At 31.8% G+C, this 25783-nt stretch overlaps 1 protein-coding gene across 1 annotated transcript; it reads left to right on the forward strand.

Moving 5' to 3' along the window:
* Nucleotides 1-5634: 5634 nt before the first annotated feature.
* LOC136989299 (kyphoscoliosis peptidase-like) lies at nucleotides 5635-12895 on the forward strand. Its single transcript, XM_067287420.1, has 6 exons — nucleotides 5635-6429; nucleotides 9021-9136; nucleotides 9212-9316; nucleotides 9468-9625; nucleotides 9715-9835; nucleotides 11803-12895. Exons 1-6 carry the CDS (start codon nucleotides 5635-5637, stop codon nucleotides 12647-12649), a joined length of 2142 nt encoding a protein of 713 aa, XP_067143521.1. The 3' UTR covers nucleotides 12650-12895.
* Nucleotides 12896-25783: the final 12888 nt, after the last annotated feature.

Below are 25783 nucleotides of genomic sequence, written 5' to 3' on the forward strand. Positions count from 1 at the left end.
ATTGTGACGATGTCACAATAAACAATTGCTCGTCCTACTATAACTTATACAGGGCAGTTGTATATTTATCATTTGTTTCTCTGACAATTAAAAATATATTTAGTAAAAAGTAGTTATTGTGTTATAGACAAATGCTCAGCTTATAAATAGAACATAAATTTATTATGTTAAAATAAATTAATTTAAATAATGAAATCTATAAACATTGTTTTTTCATATCACCTACGTTCAGGAGGAGGAGGAGATATGAGATGTGAGATGGAGTCTGTTACAAATTGAAACTTTCATTTCTCCTCCAAAGCCATAAATATGCATGAATAGAATCAGTAAAGCAAATAAGAACAAAGTTTTTCCACTTATTAAATAAAACTTAAAACAATTTATGTAAAAAAATTAAATTTTGAGGGTCTTTCCGTGTCCACAACTCTAGCCAAATGGCATTTTCAACTCCCCCTTCCTTTCTCTGTTTATTTAAAAATTTTCCCACCAGTGAACGAGTGGATTAAACCATTGAACTTTGGTCGTGGGTTCTCACCTGGCCACGTGGTTTTCTGAGTTTTCTTCGCGTTTGTAACACGTAAATAGGGCCGAGTTTTCCAAAGAAAGTTTTCCCAGGAGGCATCCCCCTCGACAGATCTCCCACGTTTCCCGTTGACATAAACAAATAAACCAATCATTTAAACATTTAATTGTTTATTTAGAATATTTAGAGGTTAACGAATCATTATTACATTCATTATAATAATGCCATCAACCAGAAAAAAAAAATTATAGTTTATATTTTCCTAACGTAAACCTCTCGGATTACTTTCTCCTCCCATTGAATTTAATAAAGGTTGCACGTGTGTAGCTCATATCACGAATGACACAGTTCGTTACTATGGCATTAATTCAATACAAACGACACTTGTCAATAAAAAGAAGTAAATAAAAAAACAATATTATATTTACTGTTATTTTTGGAAGAAATTTCAATAAAGCTTCGTTCCTTAATTTTATAGAAAGTTCTTAATTAAAAATTTCGATTTTCTGATTGATTTTTTTTTTTTTTTTTTTTATCTTCAAGTTTTCTTCCTCTTTGAGTATTTTATACATACTGTCAAACTTCGATATAGTGTCCTCCTAAAAAACGATTCAACCCAGTACAGCACTAACCAATCTTTTCTATAAATATTAAATAAGGGTTCCTTCGATATCTGTAAGTTGTCAAATCTTATACAGTACTGTTAATTCCAAGTACTGTACAGTGCATACCTCGTTACTACACAGCCTATTATTCTTATTGTTTGAAATGTTCTATTTGTGTCAATTTCGCAGGCGGATAAATAGTGGCGTTAAATCGCGGTTTATTTAGAATGAGTTTTTTATTAATTTATAAAGCTATGTTCTACAAATTTAAAAGAAAATGGAAGATAACTGCTGTACTTTTCTATAAATTATTGTGTTGAAGAAGACTGTTTTTTGCTCCGACAAGACAGGCAGCATCCCATAATTTTTAATTTTATAAAACTTTGAAGATTGTAAATGTGAAATGACAGTGAGAGTGAATATTTTTTTAAAAAACAACACTTTATAACTAGTTTAAAAGCATTATATAATGTAACTCCTGTTATAAGATTTTATTTTAAAAATGGCTTTCATATAATTATTACAGTATAATAAAAAGACAAAAGGCTTAATTTTGAGGGTAGAGATGCGTTTTAAAAAAATATTATAAATGCTAATAACGATTAAAATTTTTGTTAAGTTCGACCCAAATTGAGATATGTGACACGTGACTCTTCTATCTTCCCATCCGCTCGAACTTCATTAAAATTTAATAGCATCAATGCCCCTTATACACAAGTTACCATACCAAATTTCGTTTCTTAATCTTCACCCGATCCTGAGATATTACGAAATACACGCCAACACATACAACACACCACAGACAGACACACAGGAAATTTTTTTCAGATTTTTTTGACTTTTTTCAGGTTCAGAGAGTGTCAAAACTTCAAGATTTTCCCGATTCCAATAACTTTCCTCCGTGTTATATACTTAACAGCCGAAAAATTATTTACTAAAAAGTCTAAAAGTACACCCAAGTGTATTCTTTATTTTATTTTTAAGAAAAATTTAAGGAAAAGGAGAATTTTTTTCTTAAATTATTCTTAAATTTATAAAACTAATTGTCTGTAAATTAATTAAGTTCTTATTAACACTAGAAGAAAGAACTTTGCATGTCATCAAGACTTTTTTAAATGAAAAAAATCTTAGTTTGTTATTTACTTGAAAGAATTGCGTAAGACAATTTTTGATATTTAATTGAATATTTTATATATTCAATTTAAAAGTGTATTTTTAAAAAAATTCATTATTTAAGCAATAAAAATGCGATTTTGCCATTTTTATTTGAGCTCTGTTTTGAGCACAATTCTTAAAAAGATGGCAAAGTTATTGGTGCACTCTCTCAGTATTATTTATTTGTTTTCATTCCTAATAATTGCAACCGTACCATTATCTTTAAGTCTTCAGATGTGCAGTACATGAAATTACTAATATGAACTCGTAAAAAGACGGAGTAATTTACCTATTTTTAATATATTACCTTTCCTCACTCCTTCATTCTATAAAGTTCTTTTCATCTCAAGGATCTTGAAATGTCAAGAAATTCAAAAAAAAGTTGGAGATTTTTTTGTGTGTATGGTTTTTATTGTATGGGGGCATGATTTTTTTTTACCTAGTTTGAAGCTCTTGTTTCTAGAAATTTTCAGGAAAATCGGACCGTTAGTGCAGGAGATCATCCATCCACTCCCTTAATATCTCCCGAACCAATGGTTCGATTTTCCTGAAAATCTGTAGAAACATTTCTCTCTAATACACAAACCTTCGCACAAAATTCCAAAAATTTTCGACAAAGGACATAGGAGTTATTAAACTTCAAAATGGATAAACAGAATCCTGCCCGCCATCACACGCACAGAAGAGAACCCCAAACATTTTTTTTTTTTTAAGTTCTCGACGTTTCAAGGTCTCCGAGTCAAAAAATATAAAAATTTTGAGAATGATATTTTTGACCCATCGCCGTATTTTCCTCTGTTTTTATATTACAGCCGGGAAAGCCAAAATTTAATCGGAATTACTTCTTAATGGTGAGAATCAATAAAATACATTGTTTTTTTTACCCTGTTATTGTGTTATTCTTTAATCAGAGATTAAAAATTTCATCAATAACGTTTATCGATGTTACGACATCATCAAATTAGCTTTAAAAGGCAGATTGTTCGTGTGTTTATCGTGCTGGAAGAGTTCACGTAGTTTACGATGACGTCAATTAGGTCACGTGAGATATTATGCCTAAGGCCACGTAATGGTGGCTTTAACATTGTCATTGATTATGGACTTGAGGGTTAAGTATCTTTAAAATTTATATAAACTTATATATTTTTTCTAATTTATTGATGAATGTACGTTAATTTAGAAATACTTTAAAAAACTGATCTTTTATGCACACGCTATAAATGTCATTATTAACTAAGAATAAGAAATAATTTTTTGCAATAATTTTTTTATATTCATAACAAAAATTCCTAAAATAAAAACTTATATAGTTAGACTTGTCTAAAGCCACACTCTACAAAGTCTCAGCTTCTCTTAAGTCACTCAAAATTAGAAATCGCAATTTGGGCCCGTAGCTAAAACTACACCTCTATAAAAATCTAATGTCACGTTCGATGGTACCAGCGCCGAGTCATACCATAAATCAATACTAAATGAGTTAGTTTGGGTTTCGTTTCGTTAAAACAATAAGATTTGTTTTAGTGTGACAATAAATATACGTTTAGTCACTTTAATTGATGGACGTATGGCTGAGAGGGCTAAGGCGTCAGCCTGGGAAGCCTGGGATTGAATCCTGGAGAAGAACCACAGGAATAATCTAGAGATTCTGATTTGGATATGTTCAAAGGGTGGATCCCATATTAAGGGCTTGGACAAAATGTATATGATTAAAATTCCCTTCCGTCCTTAGTGCTCACAGGACGGAAAGAGTCATAAATGAAACAAACTCTCAAAACTTCATATTTAAAGTTATGACTTTTCATAGGTTCTTATTGTGTTCAATGGGTTTTTATTATAGACGTTCCACGTAAAGTTAACTTAAATCACACGCTTTAAACTACATAACAACGAGAATAAACAAATATTTGATGGAAACTTATATACAGAAAATATAATCAACTCTGCCTCTTAACCGTTTTTGTATTTTTATCAAAAACAATTTAATTTTTTTAATTTGCATGTTTTAATCGCGTAAACAAACAATAAAGGCATTAATATTAAACACTTCAAACCAGTGGCGTAGCGTAGTGGGGGCGGCACTTTTAGGAGACGGCAAAATTTCACAATAAATAATAATATCATGCAAAAATAACTAAATAAGGGGGGCGGCGAAATTTTCCTCCGCCCCGGGCGGCTGACACTCACGCTACGCCACTGCTTCAAACACTTTCGTGTAAACAATTATATGATTAAAAACTTTAGCACCTGATTGTATAAATCTCTATCTGCATAATAATAAAGAGATATTAATTTTAAAAGTATAAATTATTAATTAATAATTTATTTAATATTAAATTTTGTAAATTATTATAAATTGCATGTACAGAAAATACATTTTTGTCTCCTCTCTGTCGGCATCTTTTCTGATTTACGCATATTTCAAAATTACTCTTTAAAAATACTACCTATTGTTAAATCTAACGTGAGAGCAATTTTTCAATTTTATCGAGTCGTCAAAATCATTCTATTGTAAAAACTTCACAAATTATCGACCGAACAATTTGCGACTCTAAGAATCGATCAACACTAAAGACTTATTTAGACATTACCAAGAAACGATAGCTTATATATAGGCCATCGATTCTTGATACAAAAGTATATAGGTCTTTATGTGGTTTTCAGAATGGAAAATTTAAATACTGTAATGAACAAATTTCTCGACAGTATCTCATATCGAGTTGAAGATCTCAAAAGTACGAATGCTATAGCACCTCTTAAGAATCGAGAGATCCTTGCAATCAGATGTTGATATCGTCATTATAACGGCGAAAAACAATTTAAAATCAATATGAAAATAAATTATGCCAGTTATTAATGAAACCCTTCGATTGATTCAACGGTGTTTCGATAATTAAGTTTAATTAGATGGACGGAATGATGGTTAAGGGGGCAGCCCATCTGTCTAGGAGACTAGTCGAAAAACTCACAGGAATTTTTTAGAGGTGGTCTACCCGGATAGGTCGGGGTCTTCCCTCACCAGTCCTGTCGTATGGTGAGGGACGGCCCCGACATATCCGACTGTTGGGCCCAGTGGGCACCGATGATAGATTTGCTAAAACGGCTCTGCTAGTGTCCAAAGAGCGGAAAGGGTTAATGAATTATGTAATAGAGATTGATCCAAAAGTTGTACCAAAAATTTTGATCTGGGGGTTAAGACTTCAGCATTTTAGATGTTTAATTAATATTGAGTAATCTTTCTGTTCTTTTTATACTTCTGATTTTTTTTTTAAAATGATGTTTTAAAACGTTATTAAATATTATAGAATATTTATTTTAACAATATTTTTTTTTCTTTTTAGTAACAAATGTAAAATGGGATGCGGCTCGAGTCGTGAAAGAAGAATAATTACACCTCTAGATAAAAGATTCGTTTCTACCAATAAAGGATGGAATGTGACAAATGGAAATTATAAATCAATCGTAATCAAAGAATATGACAGAACTAACAAAATCACAAAGGGGATGCAAACGGAAGTGTTATATAATCTAGAAGATATCGCATGTCAGACTGATGGTAACATCTTCATTGAAGACGAATGGGAAGTTCTTATTGAATCGCAAGAAGGGTACGAATCAAAAGACGTTCCGGATATTAGCGACGTCCACACGCAAACAGAAGAAGATAAATTAGTGACGGTCGAAAAACACGACGAAAAAGTAGATGTGGGGATTCAAGTTATTCAAAATTTTAAAAGTCGAGCGACTCAAACGAATCCAAATATAGATGACGAAAAGATTGTAATGTCCACGGCAGATTTTGAATCTCAAACCGATCCCGTTATGAGAGCTTTAGCTGCCAATGCGGCGGATAGCGAAGCTAGTGTTTTGTTTGCCGATGCTCCATCGCCCATAGCTCATATTGAAAAAGAACTGAATAGACTATCGGCTCGAGATTGTAATGTTCAGAAGAGTTTCTCTCGTTTTCTTCAAGATATCGAAGACGATTTTGAAGAAGGAACAGAGAAAAAGGAGGCTGCGGTACAAACGGATAACGATCCGATAACGGACGAAGCTCCCGAATTTGCAGCCAGACCACCACCTTGCAAGAAGAAAGAGATGATACCGAATATGGCCGTTTTTGAACAAATCGACAGACGTGCACTAGAGGTAAGTTTAAAAATTGATTGATGTGTCATTTTATTCTAAAAATGTTTTATTCATATAAGTGATTTTATGGTGTCTATGGCTTTGACCAGAACGAAATTACTCTGAAATCGTCAAGTTAATTTAATAAGTTCGTCGATTGATGGGATAATTCAATGCAACACGTGGGTGACATGCCAAAAGGGGGGCCTCTGGGAAGGACTTTCTTTGAGTTCAGAATAGAAAACAGTTTCTATTGGAAACTGGCCTATATTCAGGTTTTAAACACGTGAAGAAAAACCGGAAAATTCTGTGCGGCCAACTCGTTGGTTATGTGCGAGTGTTGTGTTGTTTATTCACTTGGTCACTGGTGGGCTCCATCGAGTTCTTCGTATTAAGCTTACGATAAGATCATGGCGGAACTACCATATATGCAGACTAAGGAACAGCATAAGAGTTTAAGTCGACTGAGAACCCATTTTGTCAAGAAGGGACAAAAAGCTGGGGAACAAAGCAAATAATCATATATTAACGTACAAAATATTGAAAATGGGTAATATACAGAAAGGCCATGCAGCGATCAGAAATTTACAGGAAAGTCTTTATTCCCGCGTGTTCATAGGAACCCAAATTTGAAGCTTTGCTGCTGGATAAGATAACGCATTTTCTATTTTAATTTTTGTATTATTAAGTCTGTATAACCTCAAAGTGCTTCTGTAATTAAAATAATAAAGAAGACAATACATATTTTCGAAATACAGTAATCACAATTCTATTTATTAACAATACATTTCCTATTTAATTTTCAAAATTAAGTCACACACATTTAGCTTACTCCATTTTTCTTTTAAGTTTATTGTTTATTCGTTAGAATTATAACGACTAAAAGTAAATTTACAGTTTATTTCTAAGAGAGTTAACACGGAAGATTATCTTCTTTTCAAGTTTGCATTACGACGTCGTTGACAATTTTAGCAAAAGTTCATCCAATCAATATGTCGATTTTTCCAAATCTGAACGTTATTCGTCACGAAAACACATCTGTAAAGTCAATGGCAAGTCCGAGAGCGCAATTGATGTCGAGACTTTTTTCTGTTCTCCTGTTTGTTAATATTGTAAAAAGTAGCACATACTTTAATTAGATGCCAAGTACGTACATTAAATAAACAATGCAATTAATGTGTGCCGTGATCCATTTTAATATATTGAATTAGTTTCGCCCCAGAATACATTGCCTTGAAAAATTATCTCCAGCCAATAAACAAACAATACGTAATAGATATCACGTAATTTTGATATATGCTCTTTCCATTATGTTTATTTACTTCTAATTTGAAGATAAACTCGTAAATTACTGTAAATAATCTTGATATTATTCTACGTTTATCTAATTTTAGTTTAAATACTGTATTTCTGAGGACCTAGATCTTTTTCCCTGCAGGTTTTTTTCTATAATAAAAACTGTTTACCTAGTTTTTCACACCCCTGGTATATTCCAATATAATCATTTATAATTTATTACATGTAAAATGTATCGAAATAGTCTATATTTAATAATAAATATCGTGAACGTAAACGGGAACAAACAGAATAATCTTGAAGTTTATCAATTGCTTCGACTTAAAGCTCAACTCGTATTTTACATTAATGTTGCATTTATATAAATGATATTTACCGGAATAAGTATCGAAATACTTAACAGACCATTAACTCTTTACAGAAAAATTCTGATAAAACTACCTAACTATGATTTTATTGTAGTTCGTGACAAATTCGAAAACAAAAATACCATTTTCCTCTATCGCGTGATAACACTTCACCATTACACATATATATATATATATATATATAGGTCTGTGGATGACAGTCAATACAGTCAATAAAGAAAAGAATTACAATTCTCTATTTTCAACAATACCTGATATTAGAAATACTGATATTATATACGGTAAGAAAAATAATAATACATTTTCTATCATTAAATAAAGCTTTGCATTATAATCTTTAAAATTAAACTTAAATAATTATAATCAGTACAATTATAGTGTATTGGGACTTCCGAACCTGTTCTGATTATCCGAAATTTCTTTATTGGTGTATTTTTTGTATTAATGTGGGATTTCTAAAATATTTCGATACATTTTACATGTAATAAATTAAATATTGTAGTTGGATAAGACAGTTTTATTACGTCAGGATGACAGTTTTTTGAGAACTGGCATTACGTATGCGGGGTTTCGACCTTTGAGTAGGAGGACATGGGTGCCAACTCTAAGGGGTCAGAACCCTTCCGGACCCCCAATATTTTAAGTGGTGTCTAAGGTTGAATGATAAAAATAATTTATATCCAATTGTTGAAAAAAGGTCCTGGTCAAAGCCTAGACTTAACTGAGAGAGGTGAAATGGAGCTTTGATAAGTCTTAAATATAATGCGCATTGCACCATTAGAAAAAATTGTAAAATCACGTAGAATGAGCAAAATTTATAGGGGTTTAAAGGCGGTGAATTCAAGAAAAATCAGAGGGGCCGCACGTCTCTCTTTTTAATCATATACGTGAAGTTCTTATATATATCTAAGTATATAACATAATTTATTAATATAATGTATTTTCCAGGCACCTGAATCAGTCACTTCCTCTATACAAAGTCTGGTTGATTATTTAACTGAGAATGCCAAAAATGATTTAATAAAAGTGAGAGCGTTGTTTCGATGGATATCAAATAACATTGTGTATGTTATAAGATAATAATATATTTTAATTTTGAATAGAATTTTATGCTTACTAAAGTACGCATATAATTTTAGTTATGATTGGAAATATATGGAAACGAAGATGACTGCAGAAGAAGTGTTTGAAAAACGTGAAGGTGTCTGCAAGGATTATAGTAAATTATTCAACGAAATGTGCAAGTAAGATTATTCATTAAAAAAAATCACGCTTTTAAATGATTACAGTAGAAATACACAATGAATATGATTCATTGTGTATTTCCACTGTAATCAATTTTACTCAATTCATATACATCATTTAAAATGTATTATTATGATAATTTCTTTATAGATTAGCAAATATTAGAGTGAAACGTCTTCAAGGATTTGCTAAGGGATACGACTATAGACCAGGATATAAATTTCAACCTGGGCAAGATATTACTCATGCGTGGAATGCTGTGTACATATTTGGAGCGTGGCGATTAATAGATACTACTTGGGGTACAGGTAAAACTACAGTTTTACTTATAAAACTTAGTTTATAATTTAAAATAATGTAAATAAAATAGATTATAAGAAATAATTTATGTATTTAGGATACACTGATTTCACTGGAAAATTTCAAAAGAAATTGAATGAGCATTTCTTTCTTCCCGATCCGGAAGTGTTAATTTGGACTCATTTTCCGTATGATGAAATGGAAAGTGATTATTCCAGGTAATATATTTAAAAGAAATATTACAAATTAAATTTATTATTATAGTATATTAATTTATAAAGTATAAAGCATATAGATAATTGATTAAAGCAATTCGAATTTAACAGACTGCATTCAGATCGCTGTTTGGATGCAGCCTGTTAAACTCTTAGTAACTTCACTTACTGTGGATTCTTACTATCAAAATAACTTGAATTCATGGGCATCAGCAGATGAAGTAAATTTCCCATTTGCCCCAGAAAAAATTAAATAATTAAATAAAAATTTATTGATATAATTATTTGTCTCTAAGTTTTGCTCCCCCTTGAAAATTTTATGCATACACACATATGCTTGAATTTGTTCTTTCTTACTCAGTGACATGTAAAAGAAAAAAAAAATCAACATAACCTGTATGGTTCCATATTTATAGGACACTATTTAGTTTCTTATCGTTAATATTCGAACATATTTTGATCTATAAATAATCTTTACTTATTGAAAAGTACAAAAATCATGAGCAAATATTTATTGTAACATGCCGGGCTGCAATTTTTTATTTGTATAATTTGAAATATATGTTCCACCCCAAATTAAGTGGTTTGCCCCTTTACATCATACTTTTCCATTAACAATAGGTCATCTATTAACTGCTTTCGGGGAGGGGAAACTTTTGAATTGGAATAACATGACTTTCAGTTTGTATTGGAAGTCATATATCGGAGCCTCTTGTCCCTCAGGTTTCTATATCTATTATCGTCTTTCATTTATCTAACTCCGTTCTCGAGATTAAGGAAAGACAGAAGGCGGATGGACTATAATGGGAAGTTACAGGTCTACAATTTTTTCAAATTGCAACATAATTAGGTTATAGTACAATCTTAAATTTTTGTGGCATGCTCTTCACATTTTTGTATGCGTTTTCTAAAAATTTTAGGGAACTTCTACATAACTTTTCCTTTAAAACACTGATTAACTCAGCGATTATCTTCTCATTTATAATACTGTCGAAGGTATTAGCCTGGGCCAATTTGACATGTGTTTGGATATAAACATATTCAATCAAATAAGTTACAACAAGAGCATTGTCCCGTTGCTAAATTTATGGGCTTTTCTTATTGATATTTTCACTCTACTGTCAAGTAACATTATTCTCTAAGATAAACTTCATAATAGATTTATTACTCGATCCCAGAGAAGGGCAAGTACCCCGTTTGCCCTCTATGCGAATGTTCATGATCCATATTTATACTAAATGCAGTATTTTCATCTAAGCACTGAATCTGGTGATCACATCAGATCCATGGATTTGAAATGGATCTGATATGGATTTGAGCTATGGATTTGAAAAATTTTGCAACCCATTCAATCCATACTGCATCGACTGCAACAATTCTTTACATCCACGCTCTGGATTTCAAGAATTGTAGCAGTTTTTCAAGTGCTGCACTTAGTAAACATAAAAAACACTTAAATTTATAAACATATCTGGATGATTTTTATTCGGATGGATAAAGATTACACTTACTGCTGTGTGTTTTTATTTATTAATAAATTACTATTCAGTTCTTAGAAAATATTTAATATCTTGTAGTATAATGTAAATTTTTCAAATATGTTTTTTGTGATTATCATTATAATCAATGCTGGATTAACCAAGAGACAAATAATACAAATGTCTAGGGCCTGTAATTGGGAGGGGCCCGCCTTTTAAAGGTTGATCAATGACTATAATTATATATATATTTTATATTTTTTTCGTTATACCAGAAACCCCTTTATTTTGCAATTACTATTGTATTAGTGTTTATATTAAATAAAGGTTTTAGGTTACATTATTTAAGATTACTTTAGAAGCACTTTATTTAAATAGGCCCCAATTTAAGTTTTTTCTAGTGCCCGATAGAGGTTTAATTAACCCGGCACTGATCATAATATATTGATACTATAAAAATTGAATTAATTACATTTTATTTTTCTTATGCAGATGGCAGCTTCTCGACAAACCATTGACATTAGACGAATTCAATAATTTACCTAAAGTCACTCCTTATTTCTTCGAATTCAATTTGAGAATTCGATCGAATTTACAGAACCCAATTACATTTCGAGTTCAAACGGAAATTAAAATTGGAGCGCAGAAACCGATGAGATATAAATTTAAATTATACTCGGCGGAAGATATGGAAAACCCTTCTCTCAACAATTATGTATTTTGCCAAATGAAAGAAGAAAGATTAGTCGGATCATTCGCCATTTTTCCACCATTAGAAGGTCGATACGTTTTTAAGATATACGCCAGGCCAGAATGGGAGATGTATGACGATACAACGTTAAGAAACGTGGTAATATTCTTGCTGGATTGTGTGAGATCGCGTAGATATATCCAACCGTATCCTCTAAATGAAATACCCTGGGGTCCAACACAGTGCTTCTACGATTATGGTATGAAACTTCTGAATCAATCAGTTCCTATTATGGTAAGTTGGGGCAATAAACGAAGACTCAGCATAGAAATGAAGGAACCAATGTTAGTAAGTCATCAGGTTTTTGATTCCAATGGATGCGAAATTGATACACCCGGTGTATTGCAAAAAGATGAAACCGAAAAACGGATTGATTTTTACTTCATGCCACCAAGGACCGGTTATTATAAATTAATGATATATGCTTTACCAAAGCCGAAACAAAAAGGAAAATGGAAGATTCCGTTAGTGGCAACGTTTCTCTTCGATTGTAAACAGACCAAAAACGGTCACGACGACGACGTACCAGTGCCTTCCAGTAGACCACCAGATTCTAAAAAGAAAATGAAGATTCAGCCAATGCGGTAGAGTTTTTATTATTCGAATTTAGACTCTTTAAACAGAAATATGGTAGCAAATTTAAAAAAATGAAAAAATTTGCTTCTGTATGCATATTTATGTGTAATACATACCTTATCACCTCTCCAGATCAATCTGAAGATGATATCAGATTTGTCCTATAAGGTGCAATAAAAGATCCAACAATATAATATAATTAAAATATTCACTTATATCATTATGTACATAAGCTGTATTAAATATATAGAACATTCCATGAGATTAAGTGATATGACTCCATGGAATGGCTTTATACAAAATGAGAGAAGATGCAAATAACTTTTTAATATATTTTAAATTGAAAAAAAAATTATTTTAATCATTTTTTCAATTTTAGAATATTTATAATGTTTTAATTAATTAAAGGACTGAGTAAAATGACATCCTATCATTTAATTTCTTATTAAAAATATTCAAATACTTAAATTTCTTATCTATACAGAAAAAAATATAATATTTAGTATAAATATATATGTTATAATTTATTATAATATAAGCATTCTTCTTTTACTAGTTAATTAAATCATATCCTTCTCTCAATGATTTCAAAGACATAAAGTAGTAAAAATATTATTTATAATGATCAAAATATCATTTTTTATATGTAAATTAATTATTTATAATGTTTCATATCAATATGAACAGTGGCAAATATCTGTTAATAACTATTGAATCAAGGAAAAATTAAATATGGAATTGAATATAAATAAACTGCATTAATCAAGATATTATAATTAATAATAATAATTTATTATGAATATTTTTAAAAATTCAGCATTTTGTTCAAAGAACTACATCAAAGTATTTGTCATTACAAAATATTTAAATGGTTTAAACCTTTTTAAATTAATTACATTTATAAAATATTTATCTATTTATTTAAATGACTATTTTCCATTATTATTATTTTTTATCTTTTTATTATTTAATAAGTATTATTATTAAGTATTTTCAATTTGTATTTAATATAAAATATAAGAAATTTTTATAGATATATTTATATACAATTTTTATTACATTAATGATTTGATTTATAAATATAAAAAAGGAAAACGTGCAAAGTTCTTTTTATTAATTTTAATAAATTGAATTTTAGACAAAATATCCCTCATAAAATAGATAATAAATCCACATGATATCTTGCAATAGGAATCAAAACCATTTGTAGATTAAATATATAGGAGATCACATAAAGTGGGTGTACAATTCAGACAGCTATTTTTAAAAAAAAAATAGTCTAGAAAAATGAATAACCTTATTTAAAAAAAAATGCTATGGGTTTGTATGAACCTGCATCTATGGATAAAGATACATCCCTAAATAAGGTTCATCTCTGGATGGAGATTTCCTGAAAGGCTTTTAAGAATATTTGACAATATTAAAAGTAAACAAGTTTGTAATATATATATTTTTTTTTTTTTTCTAGCAAAGGATATGCTTACCTAATTATGAAAATTAAATTAACATGATTTTTCAGAATATCTGACATTTAATTAACATAATTTCAAAACATATCTTATATCATATCAATTTATCATCTGAATATTTTGTTTAATAAAGGAAATTCTGATTATAGAGCATAATTATTTATTGAATAACATTAAACATTTACTTTTATATTCAAGTAATTTATAATACTGTCATTATAAAGTTAGTAAAATTTTTCTCTTTTTCTACATAAAAGCAGCTTCAAACTTTTTAAATAATTAAAATTATTTAAAATTACATTAGTTACAAATTAAACTTAAAGGTGAAAATTATTTTAATCTTGTATTAAATTTACACCACATCCAAATTACATTCTAATGTTCATTAAAATTTTTTATTAATATTTAACTTGTTGTTATAATAAATATATTATAGACTATGTTTAAAAGTAGATTTACCTATAAAATTTGCTACAGATATAAAAGTATTCTATCCAGATGACACAGAAAAGAAGCATCCTCAATAAGAGTTATGCATACATACTAAAAACACATGGAATATGAAATTGCAGTTTACAAAATAATAATGAAGAATTCATCACTAGAGATATTTTATGATTTTCTAATTATTAAAATTATTTATACACCCAACATTAATCTAAATTCTTGGTTACATTATTAATCATTCTTATGAATCTTCAGGCCATGATGGAAGAGTATCAATAAACCATATAATGTTAATTTTTACATAAATAATTCTAAATTAATTTAGCCTTTAATCAAATATTTACTATAAATCTTCAATTTTTTAAAAAAATTGTTTTCATTTAATCAGTTTTTAACACACTTCTTTAAGGGAAAATTATGAAATGTTTTTATATTTTAAAAAAAGTATAATAAGTTTATATTGCATTCTTTACCATTTTTTCCCCTTTCAAATTTAATTTAAAAAGAAAAAAAAATGGAGAAAAATGTAAACTAAATCAAGAATTCTATCTGAATTATCAAAGTGAAGCTTAATTTCTCTTATGAAATTGCATGCTTCTGGATTGTACACCCATTTATGGGGGCATTCTATATAATGTAAAACTTAATAGAAAGAAATGAAGAAAATTTTTATAAATTGCATTTAGTAATTAGATTATAAAAGAAACAAACTATGGCAAAATATTTTATTCATTCTACAGAACTTAAGACAGTTTCTTTGTGTAAATTATTTTTTAAAAAATTTCTAATTTATTTAAATTATAATTAATTAACTCCTTTTTTGAAAAAAGCTTTTATTGTAAAATAGTAAATTTTGTGATCAAATTAACATTTTTTGTAATAAAACGTTAAAAAAATAAATGTAATAAAATTTTAACTTAAATAAAATAAAATATTTTATAATATTTGTTGTTTATTCATAAAATTTTTGTTGTTAGGAATTTTAGGATAATTAGGAAGTTTGACATTTAAACATCAAACTTCCTAATTATCGTGCGTTGCTCGATGTTTCAAGATGTCCTCAGTCCATAAAAATCTTGGTGGGTCATTTTTTGACCCATCTCTATATTTTTCTTCTGTTATGTATAACAGCCAGGAAAGAATGGCAATTGATTAAAAAAAATGACCCCCACGATTTTTACATTTTTGGACTCAGGAGACCTTGAAACGTCGAGAAATACAAAAAAATCGGGTTTATTTCTGTGTATGGATGTTAAACCAAGACTCTACACTCAGTGACGCAACTAGGGCGGTGCCAATGATGCCAGGCACAGGGCGTAGACCCCGGGAGCGCAGAAATGACCTGGACCAAGTTTTGGGGCGTAGTTACAGATGCTCGCACCGGGCGCTTGAAAGGCTAGTTACGACGCTGTCTACTTTACCGGAATCCGCGACGTAATCGTAAAACTGAAAGCCAAACTGACGAAACTTTCAGTTTTGGAACGTTCAGTTGGACAGAAACAAGACTGAAAGCAGAGTTAAAAATTATTTAACTTTTCCGTTTTCGTTCCGCGCTTCTGTCGTACTACTGTTAAAAGTACGACGCGAAAGAAAAACACGTACACGTGTTGATCAATTAAAATAAATTTAATTTCGCGTTGGAATAAATAATACAAATTCTTTATGGATTTCCGCTGTTCCTCGGTGTTCGTATCGTAACCGTAAATCCGCGAGTACAGTCCCGTTACAAACGCCGCCCGACAATCTTACTTAACTAACGCGCGCGAATTTTAACCGAACTTAAACTAAAAGGAAGGGATAGAAGAAAAAAGGGAAGTGAGAAGGATTATAGGATAGATGGGTACCCAATTCCTTGTCTGTTGTTGGACGCAGATCCTTGTCTCGATCTATAATGCTCGTATGCTCGTACAATGACGGTTTCTTCCAGTGATCGGATTCTTTTCTCGATCTGTTCCTTCTGGCCCTGTTCTCAGAGCTCGCCAAATTCTCACCCTCGAGGTTCGCGGCCACACGTCTTTCCTCGTTCGTGTCCGGCCAAAGAATGTCCGGTGGAACGTTCCCTTTCCCTCCAGGCTCGTCGCCGTCTATTGTTTTTCCCCTACCTCCTGGTGGGCTACGGGTAGGTCCGAGTTCTCGGAAGTTCGAGACAAAGAGACAAAGAAAATTGGAAAGAAGGATAGATTGATAGAAATAGAATATAAATTAAACTAAAAACTATACATAAAATAAGGCGTACAGCCACAAAACTATACATAAATAAAGGCGTACAGCCACACTACAACCAATAAAAACGCAAGGATTTGTCACGCGTAGTCACGTGCGTTAGTCACGTGTAGTTTGATTGTCGTAATGGCGGGAAGTGTAGCGAAAAGGACGAGGAAACAAATAGATTTGGAATTATTCATCGAAGAAGTTAGAAAATACAGATGTCTGTACGACAAAAAATGTAAATAATTCAAAGATTATTAACAATTTTGATTGTTAATAAATGCAGAGAAAGTATGGGAAAATCCGTAGCGTCGTCCATGTTTGACTCTTTACAACAATTATTGAACTGATCAACAGATGGCGCATTTCCATGTAACGTTCATTTCGGTGCTAGTGGAGTAAAGTTAAAACGAAAACTCTGTATTTTTCAGTTCTGTTTCTGAGTTTCTGTTTTCAGGTAATGTGGAATCCAGGCTTTAGTGTGTGTGTGGAGGGCACGATTTTGTTCACTCTCTTTGAAGCTTAATACCTTCTCTGCTTTTCCTCGAAAAGTTCTCAAATTTTTCAGGGAGTTTGTTTATTAGGGGATTGATGTTATTAAATTTTGGTGGTTAAAGGTCGAAGGGGTGGGGAGATAGAGGGGTCGTGTCACATCTCGAGTAGGTTCTGACTTTATGACGATTTTACTAGTTACTAGCATTTAAAATTTTTTTTATAAAACCCATCCTTACCCTGAAAATTAAACTTTTTGCCATTTTATAATAGCTAAAAATATAAAAAGTTTTAAAATAAAATATGATAACAGATGGCGCCACCTAATTTGCCGGACAAGTTCAGTAACTCGTTGCTGGAATCTTTTGTTTCCTTTTTCCCCAGGTTCCTGCATGGGTAACCTTACTGGAAGACTGTGCTCCTTCGGCGTTGCTCTATAGTTCATTGGAACTCTCATCTCTTCAAGGTGGTGACTAGCTATAGAGTTTTTATTATTATTGTCAGATTTTATCGAATAACAAGTCGAAAGGCCCGATGCAGGCATCGGGACATACTAAATTACAAATAATAATAATAATACACTGAGTATTATACTGTAAAAATATAAAATAAATATAAAATAATTTATATTGTTAATTTAAATTAATTTAGATAATAGCTAGGGGCGCCCTAGTGGCCATTTTTGGCATACCGTGACAGAAAGAAAATGCCCATTTTTTCATCTTTGATGTATAATCAAGTGGATAGTCAATAGAGAATATAATATATGCCTTTTGACATTGAGTTATAAATGAAATAAACGATTATTCCATTTTTATTTATTCTAAATTGTTTTAATTTTCAGTAAAACAACTTTTTTTTAGTTTTAAACGAAGCTATATTTAACAAATATTTCATGTTATATGCCGATATAGAATACTGTATCTTGATTTAAGTTAAAATGTCGTTCAAAGAAAGCAAAGCTGAATTTTTTTCCTTATTTGAGAAGAAAACCTTTAACTCGCAATAAATAAATAAATAAATTTTTATAACATAATAACCGCATTATAAATTTATGTTACATAAAATGATAAATGGACTCAAAATATCAATATTTTATGGAATGATCGTATTATTCTGTTATAAGCTATCGATTAAAATCACAAATATAGTGATTATAACACATTGACATCCAATAAATATGTTGAAAAATTCAAGAGACATCAGCATTATTAACTTATAAATAAACGATAAATTATTTATTGCGACATCGTTGCAATGCTGTGCTGCAATTTTTATCATATTTTTAATTTATTTAATTTAAAATAAATGCTCTCTACTTCAAATTAGTAATATCATACTTTTCCTTTAACAGTAGAGTCGCGTCGGACATCTATGTGAGATTCTGAAAGCATATTTTTATTTTAATATAAAATATTTTAAACGTTAATGTAATATTTAGATATTTTTATAAAAGTTAAAAATCAGAGAGAACAAGGAACAAATGATTCCTGCGTTGACAGCTAGTTCCTGAGAGAGATCTTTATCTCCCATGACTAGGTAGCTAAATAACCAAAAGACTCATCATGACATCCCGTCAGATGGTCTAAAAATATTAATCTCCATTAGCGGAGAGTTGAGGTATAAATAAGAGATACGCGCCAAACTCCGAGCACAATATACAGCACCTCATACAGTACCTCTCTATATTTAAATTTTGTGCCAGGTTCCCTCAGTCTTCCCTGCATATACTTTAACTTGTGCCCGCACTCCGTAATCAACGACTCGATTCAAGTGTTACAAGACCAAGAGATTATTAAGGAGGTATTATAATCAGTTTTGTAAACTCTCTCTCTCTCGTTTCTCTCATATTAGGGATCGGTATATTGTAAATTCTCTATAGGTTAGATTGCATATTTAGATACTTTATTTGTAAACTCTTTCCCCCTTTTTTTATTAAAGTTTGTTGTTCCTTGTTAAAGTGTCGTTGATTTAATGCGTTCTCACAACCTCCCCATTCTTCATTTGAAATTAACCTCCTTTTTAGAGATATCTTAATATCTTATATTTTCATATCGCAAGGTAAGACGCGAATAATCCTTTCTTACCTGGTTTCAGGTCCTGACTAGATTAAGCTTTAACGATCTTAATCTACATTTTTAACAATAAGCCATACAGTGACAGTGTGGGTGGGATTTACCATCCCGTAGCCGTTAAATCGTTCGATCATTTAACTTTACCGAACCCGGTTCCTCACATCTATCCAATTCCTTTTAGGGGAAAATTATTGAATTGAAATAACGTGACTTTCGATTTGCATCGGAAGTTCCTGTATAGTTAATCAGGGCCTTCTCCTAAGCTTTCCATATGTGTCTTGAATTTCATTTGTCTAACTCCGTTTTCGAGATTCAGTAAAGACAGCCAGGCGACAGACAGGCACGATAGTGGGAATTTTTAGGTCTATAATTTTTTTCAAATTGCAGCCCAACAATTAATGTCTGCAGGCTTCCTATTCGTTAATTAGTCATGAATGAATGGAACCTTATAACAGTCAAATTCCCTTCATGTAAAGTTGGCGGGACTTAAATATTAGCATTCTGTATTAACGAGTGCAATTTTGAAGTTGGAGTAAGCATTGTTGGTGTGGCGTATACTTGCATTGTCAGTGACTACGATAACATTGACGACGTAAGCGTTAAGGTTAATGTTAAGTACCGATTCTCACGAGCGAGTACGTGGCTCTGCAAATATGTGGATGTAAATGGAACAATGGGTTTGTTCCATTTAAATATAAATATGTTCAAACAACGCGTGATGGGTTACTTGTATACTCTTTTTGTGTGTTTCGGACCTGAAGGCTCATCTTCAGCAGGTTTATATTCTATGACAATTGCATAAAAATTTTTTTAAAATAATGATATGATATCCGACAGTACTATTTAAGATGAAATTATATTTACTTTATTGTTCAATATTAAAACATCATCAATACCGACATAAAGTATCTAAAAAACAGAACGTAACATATCGTTCTTTAAATAACGCCTGTATTAAATAATAAAGCTTTTTCTAAAAAACTTAAAATATCTCTGTACTCGGTTTGTTATTTTTTGGTTCAGTGTTTTTCCATACCCTTATTTCCTTTTTCTATTATCTCTTCGCATAGTTCATATGAAGAATCGGCGATGTTAAAGCAGCGATGTTAGTATCCGATAAGAGGGTAGAAGCTTTATTGCTTGGCCATACGTAAGGAGCGAGGAGAATGCTTTCCGAGAGGTCTTTTTAAGGGTAACTGGCTCCTATGCAGGTGTTACAGACATGAAGAAAACCCGGAAAACTCTACGTGGCTAGCCCGACCTGGCGAGGATCGAGCCGCGAGGCCACTGGTGGGCCTATTATCTTTCCCGCTGTTACTTATGCTTTAAGTACTTTTCTACCCATTACGTCCTCTATAAATGATACTATATTCCATGCTTGGTAAATTTTTTCCTAAATTATTTTAATTCCATTAATTGTTTTTTTACATGAATATGTTCAAATAATTGTCTTTTCAATTCATTTTTTTATTTTTATCCTTACCCAACGAGCTAGAATATACTACGTAGAGTGGCTGTAGCGATGCAATGCTGAAAAAAAATTGAATACACGGCTGCCATTTTCTTTTTAGTCAAGGGGTCGTGGCATTTGTGTTGTGGAAAGGCAACGAGCTAGACTATGCTAACTCGTTGTATAAAAGTGTGCAAAGGAAAGGAAGAGTTTAACTCTTGACCGAAATGGTGCAAGTCAAATGACCCTTATCAGCTTTTTTGTTAATTTTGAAAGTAAATAACAAGACATTTCTTTCTTTAACCCTTTATTTAAACGTTTCTAAACAAGGCAAAATATTCTGTAGCAATAAGTTAAATGTATTTCGAAACATTCTTAATTTTACTTTCCCGGCTGTTATGTATACATAATAACGGAAAGAATTGGAATCGTGTCAAATTTGACCCTAAGAGTTTTTTTTATAAATCTCCACGTTTTCAGACTTCCTGAACCCAAAAAGTTCAAAAAAAGGAAAAAATATTCCGTGTATGTGTGTGTTGACGTCCATAAGAAACGAAATTTGGCATGATAGCTTGTGTTTAAGGAGAATTGATTCCTTAAACACAAGCTTAATATTATTTAATAGCATCATAGCTCCTTAAAATTAAAGGGGTGGGGAGATAGATGGTTGTCATGTGTCATATCTAGAGAGAGGTAGGACTTAATGAAGATGTTATTCGTTATTAACATTTACAATTTTCTTAAACTCATCACTATTCTCAAAATTAAGCTTTTTGACACTCGATAATAATTAAAAATATAAAAAGTCATAAGTAAAGGTTTTTTCTTCTAATAGTGAGACTAGTAGTATTTATTGCGTTTTTCTTAATTATCTGCAAGTAACAGAAACAGAAATTAAAACAGTTACTTTATTTCGCCTATTTAATAATGCATTTCAGATTGGTAATATTTCAATCCCTCTTCAAGCTCACGGCTTTAGTATCTAAAATTGTCGTCTACAACATAGCGAACAAAAGGTTAGTTCGTGTTAATGTACGGTACTTTTGTTATCCAGAATGATGCATACAGTCAGGGGCGGATCTACATAGGGACTAATAAAGCTTAAGCCCTGGGCACCCAAGTGGCAAGCGCACACAAAAATTGAATTAGTATCATAAACTTTTAATACTTTTTCATTAACAATGAGCACTTTTCGTGTAAATAGTTAATATGAATAATATAATAATAATGATAATTTATAGTATTATTTGTATTAGCAAAAAATTGGGCCCCATTGGACTTCAATAAGCCCTAGGACCCGAAAAACCTAGATCCGCCCCTGAATTTGCAGTGGGGAGATAGATGGTTGTCATGTGTCATATCTAGAGAGAGGTAGGGAGAGGGGTAGTTTTTGTGTGTTTCGGACCTGTTAAAGAGGGGCCTTCAGGTCCGAAACACACAAAAAGGTGTACAGGTGAAAATAAAGATATTTTGTTTTGACTTTTCACCAAGATTTCCTCTCTTTGCTAATCAGAAACTTCACCAGTATGATAAATCCTATTAATTAATAAACAAAGTCCAAGTAGACAATACATACACAGAAATACAACAAAATATACTTTACCTTTTATTTTGTGTAATATTTAATTAATATGTTTATGTTAATTCTTTTCTTTTTATGATTGATTTTTAAAATTATAACGGGTTGATAAAGGGCCTCAGACAGCTTAGGGCCTCGAAATGCCTAAATCCGGCCTTGTTTTTCTTCTATGTAAAAGTGTTCCTGGTAATAATGTGGCTTGTGCGTTGTCATTTTGGTCGTGTTTATTATATCTAGTCGCTTGTATTACATGATTTCATAGTTATTGAATTCGAGGATCACGACTCGCTTCGTGTTACATACTAACCGATATATTGTATTAATGTTAAAATGCTTATCCTCATCCACGGGACCGCAAATTTACTTCGTATTAACGCGGATTTTGCATAAACCGATAACGTAATAACGGGATTTGGCTGTACAATACTATTACTAGCAAAAATACTTTTAGATACGATGTTAAGAAATGATAGGGTACGTTAATAAACAATCGTCTTTGTCGGAAACCCTGGTCAAATTTCACCTAGTCACAGAGAAAGATCAATCAGAGGCTGAGAAAGGGGATCAATAACCAATAAAATAACGATTTGAGAGACAACAAGATATCTAAGCCAACAATCGTTTCTTGCCGTGGCTTCCCACGAGGATGGGGAGTTTTCCGCAAGGTTTCATCTTTGTCCTTTGCCGATGTATCCTCCGACAATTATAGACCTTCGCTGAGAGAAACTTCGGAAATTCCGATCTGGATTTACCGGACATCGTTTCCTGTTCGAGAACTGTTCTTAGAATGCAACATCGAGTCAGCCATAGGAAACCACCCTCGTCGCCGGACTTTCCTCTTTTTCTCTCGAAGACTACGCGCCGAAATCTACAAGGACTTCAACCCTTCGTGATAATAATACTTTTATTGCAAGCTAATTGTCTAATAAACCGGTTGTGTTGTTTGTAAACGAGGCATCGATCTCTGACTCAACCGCTCCCACATGTCGTTGACTGTTACCACTCGGCAGTCCAGACCGCAATAGAGATATCTCTTACAATCGTCATTTGTTTTTTTTTTAATTTCTTTTTCTTTCCCAGAGACCTTTGCTTCAGCTTATGGCCGTGGTTTTGAATCCATGGTCCGCGGAACACGGGGTGCTCCGTGAAGCCACTTCAAGTGTTCCACGAAAAATGAAATATACAATTAAAAATTGTTGCAAAATAAAAAAAAAACATTACAACGTAAAATAATTTTTGTATGGGAATGTAATCAGCAAATGCCAATGACGTCATGTACTAGACCGAAATGCACTCTTGATTTCAAGAAGAAAAAAGTTTGCCATCCCTACTTTAAAGCTGTATTGTAAATGTTCGCGGAAAAAATGTCGCAGTTTAGTGTTCCCCGACTTCATAAAGTATGAGAACCATTGGCCTGTGGTGCGTTAGTTTCACTGCGATATTTACAATGAAATAAATAAATTCTTTTTAGGAAAAGAAATGTCAAATCGCGTAATACGTTAATTTTCTTGTTTTCCGAGCACAAGTTAACGGAAACGCATTATTATAAGAATATTCAGAGTATAATATACAAAGAGTCGATGTCTGTAAAAGATTGAAACCAACATTGCATAATACAAAACAGATTGTTTTATATTTCTATAGTACATGTAGCGTTCAGCGGCAGTATAAAGGTGTAGGCAGTTGAGTGCGATATTATGGGTGTCACATAGCATACTTATCATCACAATCCTAGAAGCTTTTTGTATTCGGTTCTGCAGCTCACCAACCTGGGAACGGATCGTAATCTGTAACCCCACGAGAAAAAATTCAAAGAAGTCAAGTGCTGGGAATGTGGTGGAGCTACGGGGCTAGACCGTGTTGTCGTATTCATTGGTTGTCGAACCGCTCTATTATCATGGGAATGAGCTGCTTATACAAACAAGCAGTAGTTGCTCCAACGGCAAGTCGTCGAGCCATTCGTGCACTCGTGTGTAAGATATTAAGATAGTTGACATTGGGTCCGAGTGCTGTGGGTTTAAGAGCCTGCTCATTTCAGATGCCATATTAGACGTTTAGTTTAAAACGTATTTGGTCGCATGTTTTGCGTACCAAAATAGCATAGTAGAACACGGGGCAGTTCTACTATGCACGCAAAATACATTTTACGAACTGATTAGTTCGTAAAATGTGCTCGAGCATTTCGAGTTTGTCCTGGTGTAAATTTAACATCATGTTACACCGGTGGAATTGCTCTTCGTCGTTTCCTACATGTTGAGCGAGCAATAGATAACAGTGGAATGAATGCATGTGACAACGTAAAATATGATGTATTTGCGTGACTGCAAGAGCACCTCGCTGTATTTGAATATACAAAAAATTATGCCGAAATTTCGATGTCGTGAAGACGAAGTAGATATGACCCGTGTTCTTCGAAGGTGTCACACAGGTTTGCATCAAGTGGCGTATTGCGTTCAGAATTGTTGCAAGATAAAGATTATATAAGTTACTGGATCTACATAACTTAATTCACAATTGCTCTGGGCTAGATCTTATCACATTTGTAATTCATTATTCTAGATTTTATGACACTATAAATATTACATATTGACATTATAATAATTTTAACAAATTTAAAAATATAATCGTTCAAAAAACATTATAAAATTAAATTTAACTCTAATAATGTTATATGAACATTTTTCTACGCATGGATCAGATAATAAAGAGCAAGAAATATTAAGTACAGTATTTATAAATTGTTTGAAACGATAGTGTAATTTTAATTAAAAATTAATCGAATTAGTGATAAATTCATTATGATTTTCCCGGCTGTTATGTAGAAAAGGGAAAGTATGGTAATCGGCCAAAAAATGACCCCCAAAGAGTTTAATATTTTTGGACTTATATTCTAACGTCGGGAATATTGAAACGTCGGGAAATTAAAAAAAATTCGGGGGTACCTTCTATATGTCTGGATGATTGTAGGTGTTGGGCACAATTTTGTTCACTCACTTTTAAGCTTAATAACTCATGTGCTTTTTGTCGAAAATTTCCGAAATTTTGCAGGGAGGTTTGTTTATTAGGGGGATTGATGCTGTTAAATTTTGATGGAAAAGGATCGAGGGGCGAAGAGATAAAAGGGTCGTATTTCGAGTAGGGTCGGACTTAATGGCAATTTTTTAAAAACCTCACCGCTACTCTCAAAATTAAGCTTTTTGTCATTTTATAATAGTTAAAATTATGAAAAGTTTTTTAATAAAATATAACAGATAACGCCACGATAAATTTAAATATTGCGGGGAAAGTTGAGCAACTCGTTGCTGGTTTATTTAGCATTTAATGAATATTATTATCAGAAAAGAATTGAATATTTTAGAAAAAACTTTTTTGTATGTATATAAACGTTTTTATTGATGTTTCATACTAATTCATTCGATAAAATTT

The sequence above is a fragment of the Centruroides vittatus genome, unplaced genomic scaffold (assembly GCF_030686945.1).
Source record: "Centruroides vittatus isolate TY-2023 unplaced genomic scaffold, ASM3068694v2 scaffold_464, whole genome shotgun sequence".
Classification (NCBI taxonomy): domain Eukaryota; kingdom Metazoa; phylum Arthropoda; class Arachnida; order Scorpiones; family Buthidae; genus Centruroides; species Centruroides vittatus.